Source organism: Stegastes partitus, unplaced genomic scaffold (assembly GCF_000690725.1).
Source record: "Stegastes partitus isolate 25-593 unplaced genomic scaffold, Stegastes_partitus-1.0.2 Scaffold674, whole genome shotgun sequence".
Classification (NCBI taxonomy): Eukaryota; Metazoa; Chordata; class Actinopteri; family Pomacentridae; genus Stegastes; species Stegastes partitus.
This window is the reverse complement of record NW_007578405.1, coordinates 1-24,686: the sequence shown is the minus strand read 5'-3', so window position 1 is coordinate 24,686 and position 24,686 is coordinate 1. Positions and strand designations below refer to the sequence as shown.

The 24,686-nt window shown below is 41.2% G+C and overlaps 1 protein-coding gene across 1 annotated transcript in view; it reads left to right on the top strand.

Annotated features, from left to right (window-relative positions):
- The window catches only part of LOC103363626 (adenylate cyclase type 5-like), a 90,100-nt gene extending 67,299 nt beyond the window's left edge, over window positions 1-22,801 (top strand). The window contains exons 4-7 of the mRNA XM_008290458.1: window positions 14,017-14,128; window positions 19,674-19,801; window positions 22,339-22,497; window positions 22,633-22,801. Coding sequence (XP_008288680.1) covers window positions 14,017-14,128; window positions 19,674-19,801; window positions 22,339-22,497; window positions 22,633-22,801 — 568 coding nt within the window. The remainder of the gene's footprint in view (window positions 1-14,016; window positions 14,129-19,673; window positions 19,802-22,338; window positions 22,498-22,632) is intronic.
- Window positions 22,802-24,686: the final 1,885 nt, after the last annotated feature.

The following is a 24,686-nucleotide window of genomic DNA, read 5'->3' as shown; positions in this document are numbered from 1 at the left end:
GTGGAACCCCAGTGAGTCTGAGAGATACCAGATATGAATAACCTCCTTGGTCTGGCTCTGCTCTGAACTTTGACCTTCTCCTAGTCGATGCTTTGTCCAGTTTTGCTCTGATGTTCACAGACAGTGGAAGCTGTTTGTCTTGTTTCCTTGCGGTTTCAGTGATGCAGTGTTGAATCACTGGTTTACCTGAGGTTTGAGTGTATGTTGTGTCTTCTCGTTACTGTGGACACGGATCATTAGGTCAGCTCATAATAGGAAATAGGAAATCATTATGAACCGTGTAACCCCACTGGACAGATGCAGCGGGACGGCACAGGTTTGGTTTGGCACCACCTTGTGGAGTAAGACAGCACTGTATTAATTGTGTTTTTGTGTAGTTTTATTTCTCATGTGATCACAGTCACACAGAAAAGTGTCCTCAACTTAAATCATTAAACTTTAGTACGAAGTTCAGGTTTAAGGTTCGGGTTCGGCAGCTATGGTTTGGGTAATTTTTCCAGGAAAATAGTGTCTATAAATGTAATGCCCTCTGACAATGATGGCAACGAGACTGTGCGAGTGTGTGTGTGTGTGTGTGTGTGTGTGTGTGTTTGTGTGTGTGTAGCAACAGCAGCCTGAGTCTCAAACTGTGCGCTTGGAGTTTCATGGCCTGTAGCTGTCACAGTCAGGTGGAAGCTCAGCCCTCGATACATAATAGGTGCTATTGAAGGCCTTTATCACTTTGATGTGTGCCTTTGAAACCTCACGGGTTCGAGCATCAGGTCACGTAGGCCACTTGTGCTCTTGTGCACAAAGGCCTTTTCATCACTGTTAATGCGATCGTTATCAGAAATTATCACGTTTTTTTGTTGCCTGAGTTTAATAGTTCAGTTTAAGCAGGAGTGTGGTTTCCTTACAATGTCCAGGGCATGTGACAATAGTTACTGAAAGCGATGTGCATGAAGCCACATGAGAACTTGGGCATGAGTGTGCATACATGGATGAATAATCACTATAATGCATTGCTGCAGTTATCTGTCAAGACACCAAAATTATTAGTCAGAACCAGAAAATGTCGAAGATGTCAACTATTCAACAGACTCCATCCAGAATATTGACAAACTCTGAGCTTAGATTTTTTTTTTTTTTTGTTTTTTTTTTTTGTTTTTTTTTTCTATGTGTTTTTTTTATATGTTTTTTTTAAATATGCTGTTTTTTCTCGGCTGTTTTTTTGTGAAACACAAAATTTTGTGTTCTTTTCGCCATCCCCAAAAGCGGTTTTTGAGTCTGCTGTGCGACTCAGTGTCTTTTGACAAATTTTGGGGGTTTTTTCTCTCCCGCGGGGGCTCTTTTACAGAGCGTGTATAGGTGTCGCGTGTGGAGACATTTTAGTGTTGTGATGTGTTTTTTGTGTGTAGCGCCATTTCTCCTCCGTGTTGTTGGTACTTGTTGTCGGTTGTTGGAGTGTTGTTGTTGTTGTTTCTTTTTTTTTTTTTTTTTTTTTAGAGAGATAAAATCTCTACAAGTTTCCTTTTTTTTTTTGTTTTTTTTTTGATTTTTTGTGTTTTGTTTGTTTTGTCCTACTATTATAGTAGTGGAGTTTTTTTTGTTGTGATGAATGATTTTCCGATTGTTTTTGGGGCTGTTACAGGAGCGCCCAAAAACTACTTATGGTTTCGTGCAATCTGCTTCTGGTTTCCCGGCGGTTCACAGTGGATGTGTTTATCACTGCAGTGGACAAGCTTAAACAACCTGTAACCCTGCAGCAGTGATCCTTCACATGATTAGAACAGATAAACTGATAGAGATGTGCAGTTTCAGCTTGAGCAAACCAAAGCAGGAGAAAACGAAGGTGGAGATTTGGTGTCCTACTGCAGGTTTTTTTATGCGACTCGCAGGGGGAGCAGGCAGCACATTAGCAGCATCCGCTAAGCTTGGCTGACTTCTGTCTGCGGTCATAAGCTTGTGGTTAATGGCTCGCTAACCAGGTGTGACTGGGCTTGTCGGGAGGGGGGGGCTTTTGAGTAATTGGGGCTCTGCTGAGAGGCCGAGTAACAACAGGAAGAGAAGTGACAGCTCCCACCACTACGACTAAAGAGCAGGAGGGAAAACAGAAGGAGGTAGAGAGGTCGAGAAGGAGTCGCTGGAGGTTCGGAGCTTGTTGCTGCTGTAGAAATGCGTTCGAGTGTTCCTGCTCATCTACATGTCCTCGGTTCTTAATTCAGGAATCATGAGCACCCAAAAACAGAAGTAAACGAGCAGTAAATGAACCGTGTAATTACATCCTTTGATCCAACACAAAGGTTCAAATCATTTCTGATGGCTAAGGGGACACATTTGGACCAATTCAGACTGTGATTTTACTCGGGTAAAGCAGCATATTGAAGGAATCACAGTTTCAATTCACTTCAAGTAGCGGCGCCTGCAGCTCGGCCTCACTGAAGACAGTTTGCAAATGGAAGTTGGTGAAGAGTCGGGTCCTTGTGTCGCTACTACTGATTGCTTTTTTACACTGCAGTGCTTAAAGACATTTTAAGCTTCAGGGGCAAGTTAAAGACAAGGCTTGTGCTTGACGAGTACTGTAATGCTTGAGGGCAAGTCAGAACGCATAATCAGGCCTTCATAAGCAAATTTCAAGTCGGTCACGTGAAAAAAGGACTATGGAACTTGTTCACTTTCTTGAAATGTGTGAACAGGCAAGTATTTGATCCTCTTTGACTTAGTCCCTAAAGGTAATATACTCAAACTAATGACATAAAACTGGAAATTTGTGGTCATTTTTATGATTTAAATACATTTTAAAAAGCACATCAGTCACATGGAAAAGCAAGAACATTTATTTCACCTTCAAATCCATAAAGTCGGATTAGGTGCCAGTGACTAGAACCTGTCATCTGTCACCTGACATCCAGGTTGTGGTATTCTCTATGCCATTGAAGTATGTAAGATCTAAAGAGCATTTTGAGGCCTTTGGAAACACAAAGGTCGTAGATTCCTATGAGCCTGGCAAAGGTGAAAAGTGTCTCCAAACCATTTGAAATAAATCATTCTGCTGCTGGGAAAATCATCTGCAAGGGGCAGAGATGTCAAACAACTGCCAATTTGTCCAGGACCTACCAGCAAGCAAAGTCAGCCCATGTGCAGACAGCTTGTTCGCAAAAAGAAGTCCATAAGAACAAGATTGTTGGCTGCAGATTGCAAGTGTCTACATAACAGACAGAGATTGCTCAGTTCAGTGTATCTCCATACATGTTCTTTTCCTATCAGTTGCCCTTTCCCATCACCATTCCACATTATTATTGTCCAATATTTGCAGTAGTTTACCTTAATGCCGTCTCCCACAAAATATGTTCCTCCACAACTAAACTATATCATCATTTTTGTTGTTGTTGTTGTTTTTTGGAAACAAATGTATCTTCTCAATGAAACCTGAGACTGTGATGTAGAAGAAAAAGGCTGTCAGTTGGAAGTCCACATATGGTGGAGGACTTAAGTCATCAGTTGGAATATGACCAAGGAGACCAGGGTTCATGTCCTGTGTGGAGCCCTAATTAAGGTTAAGTTCCATTTTCATTTACCGTAATTTCCAGACTATAAGCCGCTACTTTTTTCACCCGCTTTGAACACTGCGGCTTAAACAATGATGTGGCTAATTTATGGATTTTCACAAATTTGCCTCGAGAAGAAAGTGACATTGAGAGCGACAATGAAAGAAAGACTGAGGAAGTGTGTGACAAAGTAATACTGAGGCTGTTCAATTCCGACACTGAAGAAGACGACTTTCGTGGTTTTAGTGCGCAGGAGGAAGATGAAGATAGTGATCAATGACTTTTCCTGCTAGGCTACTGTATTTTTTATGTTTTTTAACCAGCCGTATTACAGGCACTATTCGGAAAAAGACATTTATAATACGTATTTGTGTATGTCACCGGTACGTATTTATTTAAAAGTTAAAAAAAATCTTCCTCTGTAACATCTTTCTGTGTAAATATCTCATGTTACAACATGGACATCTGCAGCTTATAGACAAGTGCGGCCTATATACTGTATGTACACATTTTTTTTTCCTTTTCAAAGTTGTGGCTTATATTCAGGTGCGCCCAGTAGTCTGAAAAATACAGTATTTATTTTTTGTTTTGACTTGCTGTTTGCATATGCACCAACGGTAGTTGGCTAGGTTTAGGAAAATATCACTCTTTGGTTGACACTTTCACATTGACAACTTGTTAGAAGCTGAAGTTTAAGCGCCAAAACTATGTGGCAAAATGTAAGAAAATACAAGAGTGACAAGTTCCATGCCATCTAATATATGATTGATTGGCTGAAAGGCAAGCAAAGTAAAGGGATCTGTGATACGTCACTAACAAACATATTCCAACAGAAAATATGTTTCCTTGTAAATGTAATTGCAAATGCAGTTTATTTGTATAGGAATGCAGTATTTGGGAAACAGGACTAAGTGGCTACAGCATGTACAGTACCTACCAACAAAAATGTCTTGTGTTTTCAGAATATTTGGTATCAACGTTGTACCAAAGTATTGCTTCCTTTGACATCACTACTAGCTTTGTTGTAGTGTGGAGTTTTGAGCAATCATCAAGTCCTTATTAGCTGTTTCCTGCACAACTTGACTTTTGATTCTACTGCTCTACTCTACTGTCTCCATCAGTCTACACTCTGCTTGGGCAAGAATGGGATTTAGCAACAAGAAGGACTCCAGTGCATGGAGTGATTTCACAACTGAGCAAAAAAAAAACAAAAAAAAACATCACTCTGGATTGCTTAATATTTATGAATGACTACAGCATTGCTTGAAGGTAAATCTCTATCCCTTGAGGGAGGTGAATACTTTTCGTTTTGAAGGAACACTTGCTACAATTGGAGGCATTGCCGACATTCAACAAATGGCACTTAGAGGTTCCACTTGTCTGGAGTAAATTAACGTCCTGTGGCTTTAGCAGTGAGGCCAAAATGTGAGCTGACGAAGGGATTATGCAAGAGGGCTCTGGGGTGGAAGTTTTGATGCTGCCAGGTTGCCCTTTAAGTGTAAGAGAAACATTCCCAAGCAGAACATCATGACTGTAGCTGCTGTTGCTGTTATGTAGGCCAGCGACACCCCGAAGAGAAAGACGTGGAACGGACAATGCATAAATTAGAGGAACTGACGCTACCTTTGTTCTCTATGTTCCAGTTGACGTAAGGACAAGGACTGAAGCTGAACACAAAGCAAACACACATGGTTTTAGTGTGATTGGTGCAATTAATTATGCACACGTGTTACATAAGGTGGTTCTGTTGATGCTGCTGGGGCCCAGTCTGACCTGAGAGTCTGTCCTTGGTGAGCAGACAACAACACACATGCATGCAACATACAAATCAGTTGGTGTTTACCGCTTGTATGCACAAGTTGCACTAGGACCGCTCATCTAGCAACAACAGCATAGTTGCTACTGTAATGTTTAAGTAAAGAGAGAGATTTAGCCTATTAAATGCTATACTTTCTTACAGAATGGGATTAAACTCAGCTTAAAGCATCTGTGTCCATCCTAAGCTGGCAAATACATTCTGTGTTGCTTCTGTCGGCCAAGAATCAAAAAGACTGTTGAATTGAGACAGTTATGAACAGGATGAGTAGTAGATTGGGGTGAATGGAGCGATGGAATAGGAGACAAAAAAAAAAAAAAAGCAAATGGTGTGTGTGATTTATTTTTCCTGGCTGAGGTTTGTGAGCCACCAGCAGAACTATGGGGTCAACAGCCGGGGGCAGGAAGGAGGCAGCAGGCTGGTGGCAGCTCCAGCGCCAGACAAGAGGAGATCACAGGGTCAGGCAGTGCCAGCATAGAATAGAATAGAATAGAACTTTATTGATCCCTTTGGTGCAAACCTCAGGGAAATTGTTGAACTAGAAAAACAACACAACACCAACACAACAACAGTAACAACAATAGTAATAATAGTAATCACAACACTGGATACAGTAACAAAATTTGCCAAAGTGGCGAAATATTGCACACAGTCTGGTGATGGAGCATGATGCTCTATCTCACCCCAGTGTCCTCACTCCTCACCCCTCACTCCCCACCTCTCCCCCTCCCCCCGAGCTCAGAGTTGAACAGTTTGATGACTCGGGGGACAAAGGAGTTTTTGCTCCTGTTGGTTTTGCACCTGGGGAGGAGCAGCCTGTCGCTGAACTGGCTCCTCTGGGTGATGATGACAGTGTGCAGAGGGTGGCTGGCATCGTCCATGATGGCCAGCAGTTTGTTCAGTGTCCTCCTCTCTGCCACTGTCACCAGGGAGTCCAGTTTCATGCCCACTGCAGAGCTGGCCCACCTGATTAATTTGTCCAGCCTCGATGTGTCCCTTTTTGATGTGCTGCTGCCCCAGCACACCACGACGTAGAAAAAGACGCTGGCGACCACCGACTGGTAGAACATCCGCAGCAGTTTCCTGCAGATGTTGAACGACCGAAGCCTCCTCAGGAAGTACAGCCTGCTCTGTCCCCTCTTGTACAGGTAGTCTGTGTTGCATGTCCAGTCCAACTTGTTGTCCAGCCACAGCCCAAGGTACTTGTAGTTTTGTACAAGTTCAACCTGATGTGCCTCAATCAGAACTGGTCGTGGGCATGGTCCAGATTTCCTGAAGTCTATGACCAGTTCCTTTGTCTTTGAGGCGTTGAGCTGCAGGTGGTTTCCTTTGCACCAGACAACAAAGTCGTCCACCAGACTCCTGTACTCACTCTCTCTGTCATCCTTGATACACCCCATGATGGCTGTGTCGTCCGCGTACTTCTGTATGTGGCACAGCTCCGAGATGCAACAGAAGTCCGAGGTGTGCAGGGTGAAGAGGAGAGGGGCCAGCACTGTCCCCTGAGGGTCCCTGTGCTGCTGACCACAGTGTCAGATGCGGTGTCCTTCAGTCTGACATACTGTGGTCTGTCAGTAAGGTAGTCGGAGATCCAGTCCAACAGGCACGAGTCCACTTGTTTATAATTATTATAATAACTAGTGTATTGATGAAAGGATCAGGCTTGGAACACTGCTAGTGGAGCAATATTCGCAGTTCCGTTTTCATTTTCAACTTTTTCTGTAACAGCTCAGAAGCATTGTGCTGTGTAGTGCTCCTGTCCTGCAGATGGTTCGCTGGACGGTAAATGGTTAACAGGAAATCACCACTGAAAATAGACAGCTTTTTTCCATGAGTTTGAGATAAACAGCAACAACAGACGTTCTTGCTATAAAAAACACCACACAGTAAATCAATCAGATCAAAATCTTAACTTAATATTTTATACAACGGCAGCCAGATAAAGCTGCGTCTGGCCAGATACTCAAAGCTTTTACCCAGTTTAGTCCAGACATCAGGGCTTCTGTCGTCTGTCCTACCTTCATCAAAGGGCACAGACAAGCATTACATAACTATTGTACAGTAATGAGTCAAGTCAAAGAGGACATTTTACACGTAATTTGGTCATGGTTCAGGTTTTTTTTTTTTTCTCCAATTACCTCTGAACTTTAAACAGTTTTTGCTCCTGTCACGTTTTTACTCACCGTGTGCTCATTGTTGAATACAACATAAAGTTCTGCACATCTATGGAAACAGCACAACCGTGAAAAAAAGTAGAGGGAACTCAGAAGTGTCTTCAGTGCAGTATGACACAGCTAAAATGTGATAAACCTAAAAAAAAAAAAAGGGAAAGTTCTACAGACTGTAGTGTTTCACGACTTCCATTTTTAATTTGATTCATCGCTGTCTCCTGCCTGCTCGGTGGAAGCACTGCCTGCAGTTCAGCTGAAACGTTCTTCAATATTTGTCATGTCACTGTCGGCCACAGTTAAGCCACTAACACTCAAAGAATTGTTTTTTTTTTTTTTTTTTTTTTTTTACAGAATCTGGTTTGTACAAATGTTTTTTTTTTGGCAAATTTAAAAAAAAAAGAAAAAAAAAAGTGATTTTGATGGTGTTTTCAAACAGCACAGCATGTCACATGTGAGGAGTGCCAGGAATGTCAGAAAGTTGAAAATCTGACAATGCTTTCTTTCTGTTTATTCAGGTTTTTGTCTCTGATAAAATGGTAAACAATTAAATATAACATGGGTTTTAAACCTGCTGGAGACTTTGGGGGTTCTGAGGGGTTAATGTTGACATTTGGCACATGTTTTATGCATGTTTTTTTTTTTTAATAAAGACCGCACAGCTTATCAGTCATATTTTGTGGACTTGACTATTAACAAGTAAGAGCTTTTGCTGGTTTTAGGATCCTGCGTGTTCATCATTCATTCTAGAAGTGAGTTATCTGTTCAATCCATTATTCTCAGTTACTCTTGACTCTGTTTTTTTCTAACCCAGGGCACAAACTGATCTAAAACCAAATGCAGATTTCAAGCATTCATCCTTTCACAGAACTTACTGTGTGGTTGCAATTTGAAACCCTTTCATCTTTGTTCTTATCAGTTGGTAAAAATATTGCCTTTAATTCTTGCTGATTCAAAGGAGGACTCTACATCAAAAAGCTTGACAAAAAGGTTACAATGCTTTATACTTTTTTATTTCTTTTATGAGATGCAAAATAATTCAATATCTAGAAAAAAAATATCAGTGAGAATATAAGGTCTTTGAATCCAGCATCTCCTCAGAAATCACTGTCACTTACAAAAGTAAAAAGGGTTTAATGTTGCGTACTAACGAGTCATCCATCACCACGGTAACGATTAAGTGGGACTTAAAGACCCCAGGTCTCTTTCTCATACTCTCTCTCCCTCCGCTGCTTTTGTAGCTTACCACCCACTGTCGCCTCTGACGTCATAGCAGGCTTTAGTAAGTGGCCTCGCTCTCTGCTTCTGTGGGTCAGTGGGGAGTCGACTGATAATCCATCAGGAAATCTGTATGTTATGTATTTACCTATAAATAGCCTCAGTTCCCACAATACAGACAGCATCTTTTCACTCTGTAGACATGCAACAGTTAGCCACAGCATTAAAACCACCTGTCTGGTATTGTGTAGGTCTCCCTTGTGCAGCTAAAACAGCTCTGAATTTTAGGACCAATGGCCTCTGGTGGGGCGTTTCTGTCATGTCAGTCACTGGGATTTTAGCAGCGGATCCTTCTGGTCCTGTAGGTTGCAGGGTGGGGCATTCAAGGATTGAACTTGTTCCAGCACACCCATGAAGGCTGGATCGAACTGGGATCTGGGGAGTTTGGGAGGCAAGTCAATAAATTGGCCTCTTGGTCATGTTCCTCAGGCTGTTCCTGGGCAGTTTTTGCAGTGTGATGAGGTGCATTGCCCTGCTGGGGGAGGCTGCTGCCCTCATTGTTGCTTAGCCTGCAACAGTGATTAGGTGGCTGTCAAAGTAGTGTCCACATGGATGGCAGGAAACAAGGTTTCCCAGTCGAACACTATATTTTAGTTTAACAATGTTATTCACTTAAGACGTCAGTGGTTTTAATGTTGTGGCTGATCAGTATTTTTTCTAAACGGTTTTATCTGTAATTGAATCTTGACATTTGACACAATCAGGAGAAGTTTTCCAAAGCAAGTACATTTTCGTCAGGGACTTTTCCTCAGTTTCCACCCTACTCTGCCTTGCTGCTGAAACAAGCAAATCCCTACATTTTTAAAGGGAGCCTATATAATTTTGAGTAGATGCATCCATTAAAAGATTGACCCACTAAAAGGTTTTACCTCATCAGTCTTTGGACCATAGGCTAATGCTTTTTTTTTTTTTTTTGCTATACGTGTACCTGACATTACTGATAGATTTTCCCTGAATTTTGGAGTCTTTTTTGCTTGTACACTTAATTAAGTGCTTGGTTTCAAGTTACAAAATGGAATTTGCTGATTTAGGTAACCCATCTAAGTTGCAATCATTTCTTGATGTGTTGGGTTGACATAATATTGTTGCTGATTGCATCAACTTGATACAATGTGTCATTTAAACGGAAATTTTATTAGTTGACTTAAAACTAAATTCCAACTAAGGTAGCCCTAATGAAATATCTAGTTTTGTAACACACATTGATTTGTTAGCAAAACTCAGTGCCTTGCTCCAGTATGGCATTCCACTGAAATTTCCTCACAGGGTGTACAATGTATGCCAGGAACCCTTTTTATTGGGTGTCCACATTTTTAAACCCACAAAGTAAATGCTTTAGGTTTCTGTTCTAGCTCAGCTTGTTGACTCTAAGCATGTAAAAATTCGATGTACTGATATATTTCTAATGCACCTTAGGGATAAAATTGATCATTTAAAGAGGCAGTTTTAAAACTTTAGAACACTGTGAGGATTGAAAGTGAGCAAAATGAAGCAGTCTCTCATTTCTAGTCCCTATACCATCCTCCCTCTTCGATCATCACTGCTTCCACCCAGCAGACAAACCTGTTTCTGAGCTTAGAGACATCGGTCAAGTGTCTGGTTTCACTCGACCTCCCATGCAACAGCTCACAGAAAGCAATCAATTATTCTCAGAAATGTGTACCCCAGATTGGGGACTCTTAATCCTCTTCAGCTCAAGAACCAAATTGAGTAAATTTAGGCGTTTTGATGCCCGGGTTCATTAGAACATGTTCGTGCTCTTGACATGTGAGGAGCACAGAGAAGAGGACCGTGAAAAAAAAACCCCGGCAGCAGCACTTGGACAAAATTTATGTCATGTATCCACCAGACAAACCTCTAAACACTTGCTCATCCTGTGCAGAAATACTGTACAAACATGTCCTCTTGGCTGTGTAACAGGCACCTACCCTGTGAGATTCATGTGAGCTTGTTTGGTCTGAAACATTGGCTTATTTATAGCTTCCTCTTCTCCTCTGGGGGTCTGACTCAGAATGGCGCTTCTACATAGTCAGGAAACTGCAATATCTGGCTTTAGAAACTCACAGAAGGATGACGCTGCCCGGCTGAGGTGTTCTTATGCAGCTTGACATCAGATTGCTCTACTAATTTGACATATGTGAATGTAATGTGAGAGCATTGTGAAAGGAGCAAAGAGAAAATTAAATGTAGCGACAACCACTCTTTACCTCGTAGGATGTTTGGTATATTGCGTGTATATAATATGAAATGTGCTGAACAGTGAATAGTTGAGCTAATAATTGTTCATACTGTTGCAGAATTTTGACTTTTAATGATTTTTTTTGGCTGTACATGACTTGAAATGCCAAAAAAAACAACATATAAGATACATTTTGAGATAGTAATGAAAAATTTGAATGATTTCTATGTATATTTTTACATTTTTAGCAATAATGTCATGTCCAAAATTCTTCATACCCACTGAAACTGTCACAAATTTTTGAGACAGTGCAGGTTCTTTACCACTACCTCAGGGGTCTCAAACTCAACTTACCTGCAGGCCGCTGGAACAGAGTCTGGATGAGGCTGGGCCGCATCACGTATTCCACAAAAAAGGGTTTCAAGTATTCCAAAAAAAATACAACTGATCCAATCTTCTCAATCTTTATTAATAACAATTCTGAACATAAAAGGTTCCTCAGAACATAGGCTTCTCTTACCTACTCCTCGCTACCAGAGACCCGGCAGCGCTTCCTCTTACACAGCTGAGCCACATTTGGCTTGAGGGAGAAAGCAATTGAGACCCTCAGTATGGCTTCAGGGTGCTCATCAGTAAGTTTGGATCTGTACTTCGACTTATTAAAGTTCATGGTGGAGAATAGACAGAAAAAAACAAACCAAAAAAACAGCAGATTTGCACTGGGTGACAGGATATATTGTCTGTCCACTCAGTGACACTCCCAAATCATGTTTCAAGTGACTAACATGGCTGTCACGAGCCTGAGCTATGGTAGCCCACAAGTGATAAAAAAATATAAAACGCCCAGAGCAATGATTCGCGCGCGCGTGTGTGAGAAAAATGCGTGGGCCGCACTAACACTAAACTTTGATGTCAAGTAGGGGGCCACAAAATTGGCCCGCGGGCCACCAGTTTGAGACCCTTGCTCTACCGTGAGAACAGCCAATGCAATAGTTCTCTTGTCCGTTACTAGTCAATTGCAAGTCATGGCTAAAACCGAAGACCTAAGTGAGCTGCTGTATGGGGTCCATCACTGAGAGATAGGTGGACACTGTAGTTGATCACAAGATGGGGAAAATGTATAAAGTTAAGTGTTTTCCAGTGTTATTGACCACAATGCCAAGAATAATCTAGAAGTACAAAGAGTTCCACAGTGTGGAGTCTCAAATCCAAAGGTGATGCTTGACTTTTCCAAGAATTTTATCGCTAGAGGCCAATAAGAGTCCAGGGACCACCACCAAGACTGTCCTGATTAGTTTGAGCAATTCTAGTAACTAACATTGACAAACCAGCACAAGACTGGTGTCCATGGACACGACCAAGGAGGACTCCACTTCACCAAGACATTCAGACAAAGACAAAGAAGAAAGCGTTTGGTCATTATTTCTGTGGTTGGATGAGATGAAAATGGACTTGTTTGGATGTGGCTTTCGTTTGACTGGAGGAAGAAGAAGCATTCAACCCCAAGAACATCATCCCTATACGGTCAAGCGCAAAAGTGGGATTGCAATGCTTGAGGGGTGCTTTTCAGCCAGTGGACCAGGCAATCCCGTTGAAACACAAGGCATAGTTATTATCCATTCTGGCTTTGACTAATGTACTTCATCACATGTTGGATGCCAGGAGGAAATCAGTGGCCAGAGAATAAATATGCTCATTGAAGAAACGAATGTCTAGCGTGAGATGCGACTTTGTGTGACGGTGAGTTATGCTGTTTCTCAGAAGAACTCGAGCCCTTCAGGACGAGCTTTCTCGTGGGTTTTTGTATCTGCGAGTGTGCAAGAGACCAAAGCGAATGTCTCCCACAGCTAATGCTGAGTCTATTACTGCCTCTACCTGCCAGCCTGGCCCCTTTGTCCTTGTTTCTTTCAGAGAGAAATGATTCAGCCTGGTGAGATCATCGGCCCTGCTGTTGTGCCAGTGTCAGTATTGTAATGAAAATGCCTCAATCACAAAAAGGCCTTTGCTGTATCAGTTTACCGTGTTCCCAGCTAACTTTTTTTTTTTTTTTTTTTACAAGCGCACAGTAGCTCCAAATGTCTCACACACACTCTCACTCTCTCACACTCTCTTTGCCCAGACCTCATTAGTACAAAATGCTGCATCAAGTACTTTTAAACAGCAGATTACAGGCGTTTTATTACATTTACACATGACTGTACAAAGCCGCCTCAATCACAGTCTCACACCTCTCTCCTCCATCAGTGGCTCCGAGGTACATCTTGACCAGAGTTGTTCAATCTCTCACCTCTACCTCGCTCTCAGCTCTCTCTTTTTGCTGTGTACCAGCACACTGATAGAGCAAACAAGGAGTTGCAGAGATGTTTCAGGATAAACTATTGTCAAGGTGTTGGTTACAGTAAAGGAGTATGTCACTTTTTTCTCTTCTTCTGTCCAGAGTTGGTGCAGGGAGTTGATTCTTAGTTGCCCTTTGACTCTGACTTTGTGTTCCAACAAACATAATCGATTTGATTCACATGTGGGGAGGCAGTGAGGGATCCTTTTGTTGTTGCAGTGTTGGCAAGCTGGAAAAAAATGCAATAAAGCCTTTCTCTGGGCTACATGTACACGAATGTGTGCAGGGTTTTCTCAACTTTTATGGCTTTCTTTTGTGTAGACCATTTCTTTTATACAGAAGAACAGAGCAGACTTAAATCAACCAATCAACTTGCAAGGCGCTAGTTGAGAATAGTTTCGGCCCCTTTATGAGTATCAACAAGCTATGATTACCCACAATCCCCTCTGCTGTGTATCTTCAGAGAAACATAATTCCAGCCTAAGTCAAACTTTCCATGGATAAATCCCCGTGTTTAAGTTTATTGGGATGTCAAAAAAAAAGTAGCTAGAGATGCCCTGTGCGGCATTTATGAGCACCAGGCAAAAAGCAGTTTGCAGGGGAAAAGACTGCAGTACAGAGCAAAATGGGAATTTCACACTGGAATAAATAAAGGAACCGTTCTGAATAAAGAATGCTGAATTATGTCTCTTTTTGCCTTTGTGTCTCTGCAGCATCCTTTTTGCAGACATCGAGGGTTTCACCAGTCTGGCGTCCCAGTGCACAGCGCAGGAGTTGGTGATGACTCTCAATGAACTTTTCGCCCGCTTTGACAAGCTGGCAGCGGTAAGGATGCAATCGTATGCACACATACATGATGTCCACAAAGTGTGCTCATGTTTTTATCCTAAGAGCTTCAGTAGAAAGCAGCTGAACTTATCTCATTATTTGTTTTTTTTAGTTTCACATCTCATCCAAAAGTCCCAGATATATATATTATCATCCCAAAAGTTATGGCTGATGGCTTATTGAATGAGTGGTTGTAAAAGTGCCAAGTCAGGGATGGCTCAAGATGCTGATGGTGGTGAAACTGTCTGAAACTGTATTATAAGTACCTGATAATTGGTGTTGTGGACCCCCTTCTCAGCCCACTGCATTCACCTTTGACTGAGGCTCTTAGGATTATCATTGATGGCAGAGAATCTAGAAAGCCATGTTGCTTACATTTGATTAATTTTTTATATGTTATATGTATTTTTCAATAATGTGTGCTACGAGTTTTTACCTACATACAGTGGAGTATATAGTACAGTCGTGACTCGATACTCCAACCCCTAACAATCCGAAAACTTTGCTATCTAACAGGTTTTTAGGGAAAACGAATAGAACCCATTAAAAATAGCCTTCACATACCGACAGCCTTGGATTCCAACTCTGACGTGACATTCTATGCCACAAATAAGGATAACGGTGTATTATCTGACTTAACAATTTGACAGATTGGCGACGTTTGGACTGTAGGATTTAATGGTCAATTCAGATTTTTTTGTGAAAAATTTCTTGTGAGTTCGTTCACATTTCCAATTAAATGCGACTTGTATGTGATCTGCTGTGTGAACTTCATACGACCCAAAAGTGTCTCGCATGCGCAGAAGAGGACACTTTTGGGTTGTATGAAGTTGGTTGGTAATGATGGAGCATATCTTGCCTGCCACTCCCCTGCCACCGCCGCCACCACCACATTGTACACGTTCCGGCCACTTCCACCCCGGGGGTGTGCCCGACGGGGTGGAAGTGGCCAGAGCGTGCACAATCGCACCGGTCAATTAGGCGTGAAATCCAGCGATGTGTAGTGTTCTATCAATACACTAGCTATTATAACAACTATAAACAATAAATATGAACAACAAATTACCCTTCAAGCATCAAGCCCTCCTTGTATCTCGACCTCCATCTTGACAATCCAACAGCCTTGCTATCTGACATAAAAGAAGGTTTTACATTTAATGTCGGATTCTCGAGTCACGACTGTACTTACAAAAATGTACCAATTCCAACGTGGTGTTCGGTTTTTAAGTGTAACTCCAGCAAAGCCTGACTTGTTCAGGCAGGATCCTGTGTTCCTCTGGGTGTTGCTTAAGAAAGCGTTCTCCGCTATATTTATGTGCGACATTACTTTGAGGTCAGACAAGTCTGATTCCATTTCTATTTTTTTATTTTTCTTCCTCCTGATGACTGTGAAAGATGTAAATAACTCCATTATTAAGGATGACTCACTTCAGTAACACATTAAGAGACTGACTGAACATCCTGTACAAGATAATGGGTCGACAGGAAGGCTGTGAGATCTAAAGGGTCACAATTCACCTTTTACTGCAGTCTGGTGTTTATTTAATCTACCTGAGTGTGCGATATGTCTATAGAGATGCATGTAGATTGTGCAGGTAAGTGTTGTGCAGAGCTGCTGGGCCTTTTGTCTCATCATTATACCAGTTTGAACAACCTGATGTTGTGGTCTTAGTGTAACGGTGGCGTTTTTATCCATTGGTGCATGATTTTACTGGTTCAGTGTCTGGCGTCACTAAATTGCATGTTCACATGAAACCATGACACTATAAACTGGCAAAAGACTAGTTAGGAGGGCTTAAACTTCAAGGACTGGAGGAGTTCAGACTCTGAAGCTTGAGGAGCAGTAGAGGAAGTAACAGGAGGAGCAGGAGCTGCATGGCAAATAGGACCTGCAGGAGTCTGATATTTATACTATCTCAAGTGTCTGAATATCTGATGTATTATTGAAATGCTGCTGCTGTAGTGCTGAATAATCCATGACTTAGTTCTTATCTTGCAGGAGAATAATCAGCATAATATTTTAAGTACATGTTGACTGAGGAGGTGCTGAGACAATCATCAGACAAATCATGAAGAACAAATCCAACGCTGCTGCCACCAGGGATCAGAGCGTCCCATTAAAAATGAATGGAGCTTTCAGAGTGAAGCGGTTGCCTTCATGCAGCCAGTGTGGACAAAGTCTCACAGACAAGAGACTGAATACTGATCATTTACTACAAATCTCATTGTCCTTTCTGTTCAAACCCAACAGTTGTGGGATTTTTTACACTGAACAAATGACAAAACTGGAAAATATGAGGTTTAAAGTAGACTCGTGTACAAAATGAAACAATCCTGTGTAAAGTCTGTGTAATTACAACCCATGAAAAGAACTTATGAAACATAACAACTGGAAGGAAAAAAGACTGCGTGAAGCAGGCAGAGAAATATGAGCCTGTAAGGTGGTGTGTGAGGCTCGTGGGTCGTGGTGACCTGGCAAGCTAAAAATGCAGACCTCAGCTGAATTTGACATTAAAAGACTTTGGTGTTAGGTGTTGGATGGAGACAGCACAAAGAATTAAGGGAAGGATGGTGGGACAAAAGATAACGGCGATGAGCAGCAGGTGTATAACGAGGACAGAAGACAGGAGGCTGCTTTGGAACTGGCCTGCTGGCTTTTATTAAAAAAGGAAGTATTTGAAAACTTGCCACAATTTAGATCAGATACTCCCAGATATGAATACATCCAGACATAATGGTGGCAAAAATGTTCTGATCAGTGTTTTAAAAAAGAATGGGTTGTCGTTGCACAGTAGAAGGAGGAAAGTTTGGGAGGAGTTTGGCAGAAGTATATAAGAAGGTGTTATGCATTGTTTAGTTGGTTAAAATCTCTAGAGTTTGGTCATGTTTGTTCTTAGAGCTTCTGTAATGAATAAACATTGTTCACATCAGACTTTGAGATCTGTCTGAAAACTTTTTCGTAAGAACTTTTGAGGACACCAATAGTTTATCCACAAGCGTTACACAATGCTACCTGATCATCCCACAGCCAGCAGATTGAGTCAAAACACAACCAAATTGTGAGATCTTTTATAAACAATGAAGAATATTGCACATGAGGCCTCCCCATGTCACAGGCTGAGGTCTAATTAAGGAGCATTTATTAAATTGGATGAGCCTGGCCTTTGAGAAAAAATTCTACTGTGCAATTTTTTTTTTTTACTTTGGGATTTAGTCATAATGTTTTACTATACTAGAATTTTACCCCCTTCAGGCTTCTATAGACAATCAGAGGAGGAATAATGATACTTTGGCTGAGCCAGTCCATGACTGTAAACATATGCAAGCTGCTGAGCAAGAGGACAAGTTTGCTTTTTAGGGGTTACAAGACAATAAGATTAGGAAGTGGTGATTGAAAAGCTCAGTTTTCTTGTGAGATCATCAGAGGAAGGCTAAGACAGAGGAAGAAAAGATGCATTTTAATGTAACTTGGCTTATTGTGTGAGCGGACTGTCGTCTTTATTTGGTCCTTATTTCAGTGTAGTTATTGAATTTAAAAACTACAGATTAAATTCTAGTTCGCGGGCATCTTAAAGGCAGCTGAGATGCAGTTAAAATATGTGATCCAGAGTTATTTTGAAAATAAATTTGCACAGAGTTTCAGTGTTTGAAGAGCACATTTCAAATATCTGTTTTGGATCTGCCATCAGTGTCCTGCAGCCCTGCATTTGTTTGTACATTGTTGTCTATTATCTGACCTTCATCAGCAGCACATTCATGAATATTCATCATTTTCTTCTTATCCAGAAAGCGCCGTTGTTTGTCCAGCTAACTCTCAATGTATGTCATTTGTTTATGAAAGGTGAAATGATATGCTAATCAATATTTATAAGCGAATCGGGGCATAATGGCATTATAAAACTTTTATGTCTGTGCCAGATGTACCTTGTACCAACACACACACACACACACACACACACACACACACACACACACACCTACACACACACACACACACTCACACACACACACACACTTTCTCCCTCTGTGCTCCGAACACAGTGGCTCTATTTTCCCAGAGCCATGTGCTGCAGAGACACTCAGGTGGTCATCATGAGACACAATATTCTCCCGAGCACTGAGGAGCCGCACACACACACACACACACACACACACACACACAGAACATGTTATGGTTGTCCTACACACTGCTAGGAGATAATTGAGATCTAAGGCAAACGTGTAAAATCTATGCAACGATCCAGTTGTTGTTGCAATCTGTGTCCAAGTAAGAGTTTTGAAGCTGCAAATACTGAATCTTCTCTCCGCAGTTTGAAGGTTAGAGGATTAAAAAAAATCTCTCTCTTACTTTTAGTGGCATCTTTATAGGCTTCAGTGCTCTTGGAGAAACAAGTGTGTTCAAATGCCGGCTCACTTCATTGTAAAGTTCATATTAAAATAAGATAATCCTTGTATTAATTTTACAGTGGGAAAATTTGCAGAGTTACAGCAGCAAAGGGGTTCGTACTACAACATAGGGAGCATCAGCAAATAGATAAATAAACATGAAATATGCATCAGTGCTGTTGATAATGTGCAGATTCTGCTATATGTAGAAATTTGTGATAGTGCACAGATTCCTCTGAATGTGAAATATAATGTAGTTTCACAAAAACATTGTTCTTGCACCAGGTCCTCCTATGCGTAAAAAACGCTGACATTGCACAGATTCTTCTAGAATGCACAAAGTGATTTGTTTTGTTTTGTTGTTGTTCCAAAAATGTTTTTAGATCATCCTCAGGTAATATGCATCCCTCCAAACTGATGTCAATCTGCACGTGACCAGACTTTAAAAAAAAACAGGGACTTTCTGGGACCAAAGGCAAACTCATAATGTGTTTTCAGAAAACATCTTTGTGGGTAAAACTGTAGAAATTTAACCAGAAAATGCCACTTACTCTATTTTTATGTTTGATTATGTGGATGGTTATTTTATTACAAGAGCAAAAAATACCTTCCATGAGCACATCATCTCTTAGGTGGAAAAATAAATGGCAGCATAATAAATCCTGATTTCTGGTTAGAAAGGAGACTCTTTACAATACATTCTGAGGCTATTATTGGGTGCAGTGGCAGGGAAAAAGATTTTGACTTGCAGTCATTTTGCTGTTTGTTTCAGTTGTGACATTTGCCTTTTAGAAGTTTAGCTTCTGTATTAGGTCTGTATTTACAGACTCTGCACTCTGATGTTGTGACTGCAGCTCTGAGTGTTTAGCTGTGTGTGTAGCTGAACTTTTGAATTCTGTCATAAAATGAAACGTGAAAAGAAGAAACAGTAAAATGGATCCAGTTAAATCACCACAATGTTGTTTGTTTTTGAAGGGTTGGGTTGAAAGAGTTGGTTTGTAGAAGACATGTTGGTTTCAGTGCATACAGTAGTCCTTCCTGCACACGGTACACTGGCACACGCATGACTGGGAAAATCCCGCCACCCAAAAGAAATGTAAAAGTGAAGTCAATTTAAACCCACCACGAAGTTGTTCTGTTCTGTTTACTGTGACAGGAGAATCACTGTCTGCGGATCAAGATCCTGGGCGACTGCTACTACTGCGTGTCGGGGCTGCCGGAGGCGAGGGCCGACCACGCCCACTGCTGTGTGGAGATGGGGCTGGACATGATAGAGGCCATCTCGTAAGTTGCCCCCCAAGTTAAAATATACCCATAACTATGTCATATATACCTACAACTATATTTGGTTAATATGTTTGTCAAATTAAAATTTCTGAATTTAGAAATGGTAATGGGGATGTTCTTGGGCCAAAGTCAAACACATTTTTAGTGAATGTTGGACTCTGCCAAAGTTGTCTCTGATCCAGTTGGTAATATTCATGCATGGGATCTCAAGGTGCAGCCTGGGCAAGGACTGTGTCCACTTTGGGAACCTCAGAGTTGCTTTATGCAGATGAAGTGGTTCTGTTTGCAGCTGCATACAGTTCCATCAAAGGTTCTGGTTTCCTGCCAGAAACTGGAGGATTGCTCCCTCTGGGTTGAGGGGAGTTGTTGCCCGAAGGGAAGGAGATTATTTCTATTTCTATTTTGGCATCTTGATTACGAGTGATGGGAAAATGGAGCATGAGAAGTACAAATGGACTGAAGTAGTGTCAGCAGTAATTTGTTGTGCCAGACTGCTGGTGAAGAGGGCAGAACTCTCGATTTACCAGTTGATCTTCGTTTCAACATTTACCTTCAGTCTTGAGCTCTGGCTAGTGACCAAGGGAATATAATCGGGGATGCTAGCACCTAAAACTGGTTTCCTCTGTTGGGTGACCAGGCTTGACCTCAGATGTAGGCTGAGGAGCTCGGAGTCGCTGCTTATTCCTGTCAAAAGGAGCTAAGCTGGTTCAGGCATCTGATTAGGACGCCTCCTGTGCAGCTTCTTTTGGAGGTTTTCTGGACAATTTGAAGGAGACCCCGAGGAAACCCAGAGCTCTCTGAGAGGACTGCATATCTTATCTGGGCCAGCCTTTAGATTCCCCTGGAGGAGCTGGAAAATGTTGCTGGGGTGAGGGACGTCTGGAATGACCTGCTTGGGCCGCTGCCACTGTGAACAGACTTTAAATAAGTGGAAGAAAGTGGACGGATATGTGCTGCACAGTAGCAGGACAGTCTGTGGGACGCCCATTAGATGGAAGAATAAGGACTTCCAGATGCAGTTTTTGTTATTTTTAATGTAAACTCCCAAAAATGTGAGTGGTAATAAATACTATAATTTTATTACACATCCAAATATTGGAGGTGTTTTCCAACTTTTTCACGTCTGTTAGCATCTGTAAATAAATCAGAGCACAAGACTGACATCTGATTTCTGCTGTTATTGTTCTCTGGGGTTAAAGTTCAAGGCTTGAGAGGTAGTTAAACACTTTTTAAAGGGGTTGAACAGTCCTCAGTGCTTTTAATTTTTTCCCAACAGAGCCTTACGTTTCTAAGCCATCGCTACTGATCGGCCTTACTCTGCTCTTACCATTATCTCTCTCTGATCAGTACAGCAACTTTATCCCTGCATGCACTGGGCTATTACTCAAGGGAACAGTTTGATATTTTACACAAAAAAAAGATCTCCTCTCTTTCTTGCCAAGTGTTAGAAGAGAAAATCTATACCACTGTCATGTCTTTGTGCTAAATGTGAAGCTACTGCTGGCAGCCAACAGTTCCCAAATTGTTAAACTTCTCCTTAAAAAGACCAACTTTTTAAGTAATTTGTCAAGCAAACAATATCAATCAGTTGTAGTTTCCAGCTTGTCAGATGTGGGTATGAGCTACTAAAAGGAAATAAAATCTATCTTTTTCGTGACTTTAATTTTGCAAAAGCACCACATTCCTCGTGGTTGGTGGAAACATGAGCATGTCAAAAGAAGCTGTCTTCACTCAGATCTTTAAATGCTTTTCAGAGTCAGTTTTGTTTCACCAAGACAAAACCATTGAAACTGTTTCTGTCAGTCTTTATCCGTGAGTCTCCAGTCTGTGACCACCGTGTCAGTTGTCATCAGTGCACATGTCCTGCTTCAGTCAGAAAACGGCTAAAAACATTTCAAAGGTAATCAGTGATTGATTATTTGGGTCAAATTAAATTATTCACAGGGCAAAGGTCTTAGGATAAGTAAGTATCTGTTCTTATCTTGTCCTCACTCTTAACAGATCCTAGATTTGCAGATAAACAGTGCTTTCACAGAAATCACACAATTTCTTAGTTTTAGTGGAAGAAAAACATGCAGATAGTTTCAGTTTCATGGACAAGCTGAAGTTTGATTTGTTTAATTCTCAACAATCTCTTCTTCTATCTAGAATTTAGCAGGAACGCACTAATCTGATAACGGTGTCCCAGTTTCACTGCAAGTTCCTGGAAAGCGATGCATTCACAGACCTTTTGTTTTCCCAGTGTTGCTGTGTCGAAATGACTCTGTGGCCAAGAAGATATTGCTTGTTTGGAAACTTTAATAAAAGATCCAGCTAGAAAGATATCAGTACTGAAAACAACAATCTAGAATTTTTAATTTCGTTGTACTTTGTGTATGATGGCAATAAAATCTTTCTATTCTGTTCTATTCTATTCTAGAATAGGGATCTCTTGGTAACCTCAGCACCAGCATCTACCAGCAGAGATGTTGGTGAAATCAGACACGATAATTTCGCAGATTACCGCCCAAAAACTTGTTTCCTGTGTCTTGCAGGCTGGTACGGGAAGTGACGGGGGTGAACGTGAACATGCGAGTGGGCATCCACAGCGGCAGAGTTCACTGTGGGGTGCTGGGACTCAGGAAGTGGCAGTTTGACGTCTGGTCCAACGATGTCACTCTAGCAAATCAGATGGAAGCTGGAGGCAAAGCTGGGTGTGTTTCTCTTACTACATTCAACTCAAACTACCTACAAACCAGGAAATATTGCTTGAGCTGTATTAAAGCTGTAGATCTGAATATAGGGCATCAGAATAATGAACTTTTATGTGGGTGTTTCTGTCATTTCAGGCGTATCCACATCACTAAAGCTACTCTGAATTATCTGAACGGCGACTACGATGTGGAACCAGGAGCAGGAGGAGAGAGAAACGCCTACCTGAAGAAGAACAGCATAGAAACCTACCTCATTGTTGGCTGCAGTCAGAAAAGGGTAACAGAGGAAAAGATGCACTACTAGTACATTCAGAACACTTTATTTTAGTGTTTTAAAGCTGCTACAACTGATTTTTGGGGGGCAGAAGAACCCCAAATGTAAATTACAGCTTACAAAGTGACGTGTTGAGCCCAAACATTTGTTTTTGGAATTCTCAGAGCTGTTGAGTTTAGAGATTATACTCTGTTTTTTTAACAAAGACCCCTTCAACTTTTAAAAAATAATAGTTTCTTTAATTTACCTATATTCATCTAGATAAACTGGTAAAATATTTTTAAAATGTGGGCAAAATTTCTTTACAAAGTAAAAGTTACAGTGCAGATTTTCTGTCATTTGACCGTTAATCGGCTTTGAAGGACTAATGTGCAGCAGATTTTACATTTTCCCAATTTTTTTGTCTCCTCACTCCGTGTAAATTCAAGCATTTCTGAGCTTTTATAACCCCATGAACCCTGTTTGCCATACGTGTTTAAAAAACATCCTCTATGACTCTGACTCACCAACTTGTTGAAATTTAGGAACATAAATTCTGATGTTTTAGTGAAATCCTTTTAAGCTGACAAAATAGAGTTTTAACCATGTCGCAAACACGTCTGCAACTCCATTATCTAGACAATGTGTTGATATAAAACAGAGGGATAACAGTAGATGTGCACTGAAGCTAAAAAAACTGAATTCCCCTGAGAGCCTCCTTGTGTGGGTGTCGAATTATTAGAATCTGACATTTTTCCTAAATCGTGATAACTAAAGTGCAGCTTTTTATGGAGCTATCTTTTAAAAATACACACAAGCCGTCCGTGTTGCGCTTATCGTTGTTTATAAACTGAGATTCCGTCCCATGCGAACTGCGTTTCGGAAGAGGAAAGAGAGTTCTGCTTCATTGCATGAGCTCCAGTTTGTTTATGACTGTTTCTTAATCAGCTGTCTGTCCTGCAGCAGTATCACAAGCTGCAACTATAGATAGATCGTCATGCGAAGTGATATGGGTCTCTCCTTTTTGCTGCCGACGCTGGGAGACAGAAAGGAGATTGTACAATCTAATTACCTTGGTTACTTTATATATTTTATTTTTTAAGGAATCCATCCCATAACCCACTGTATTATCAGATATGAAAGGAATAAAAGAGTTTCTGTCTCCGGAAACCATCTTTTAACACGGCACCAGAAGCAGAAATGTCTTATTTTTCATGAACAACTACAGAATTACAGTCTGTTTCTACTGACTTATAGTTTGAGGAGTAAATAAATGTTTAACGTTGGTGTCTGCAGTTGGAGGAGATTCTCTTCTGGTGCAACAGCATGATGTTGCTGCTGTGAATCAAACCTTTTTATCTGTTGTTGCTGACTGCTGCTGTTGATTTGGTTTTGATTGCTTCTGCTACTGGTCATGTTGTGTTGCTGGAAAAACTATCATCCTCATCAGGAATTGTAATCACATGTAGTCATGCTGTTGTTGGTTCCCTTTGACCTGATTTTGAGATATATGTCAATTACTGCTGACTGGTGAGGGGAATAACATTGATTTTGTTGTTAAGCAGCTCCATGTTTGGTCCTGGCATTCATGTGGATGTTACTTTTACACATACCAGCTCCCTAAACATCGTCAGAGGCCAACCATGTTCCTCACACCTCAATGCACCACAAAAAATGTTTAAGATTGGCTCAAGGAACACGACCAAGAGCTCAAGGCGCTGACCCAGCCTCCAAACTAAGCCTGGTTCTTTTCTGACAGGGCCTCCGTAGATCAGTAACAAGCAACACAACCCACAGGACTCCAACGTAGGTGGTTTTAATACTGTGGCTAAGCTTTAAACACCTCTTGAGATTTCTGGTCCTACACAAACACACTGGAGGGGAACAAAAGACATTAACAGAACCCGTAAGAAACTCGATCTGTAAGTCCTGCTAT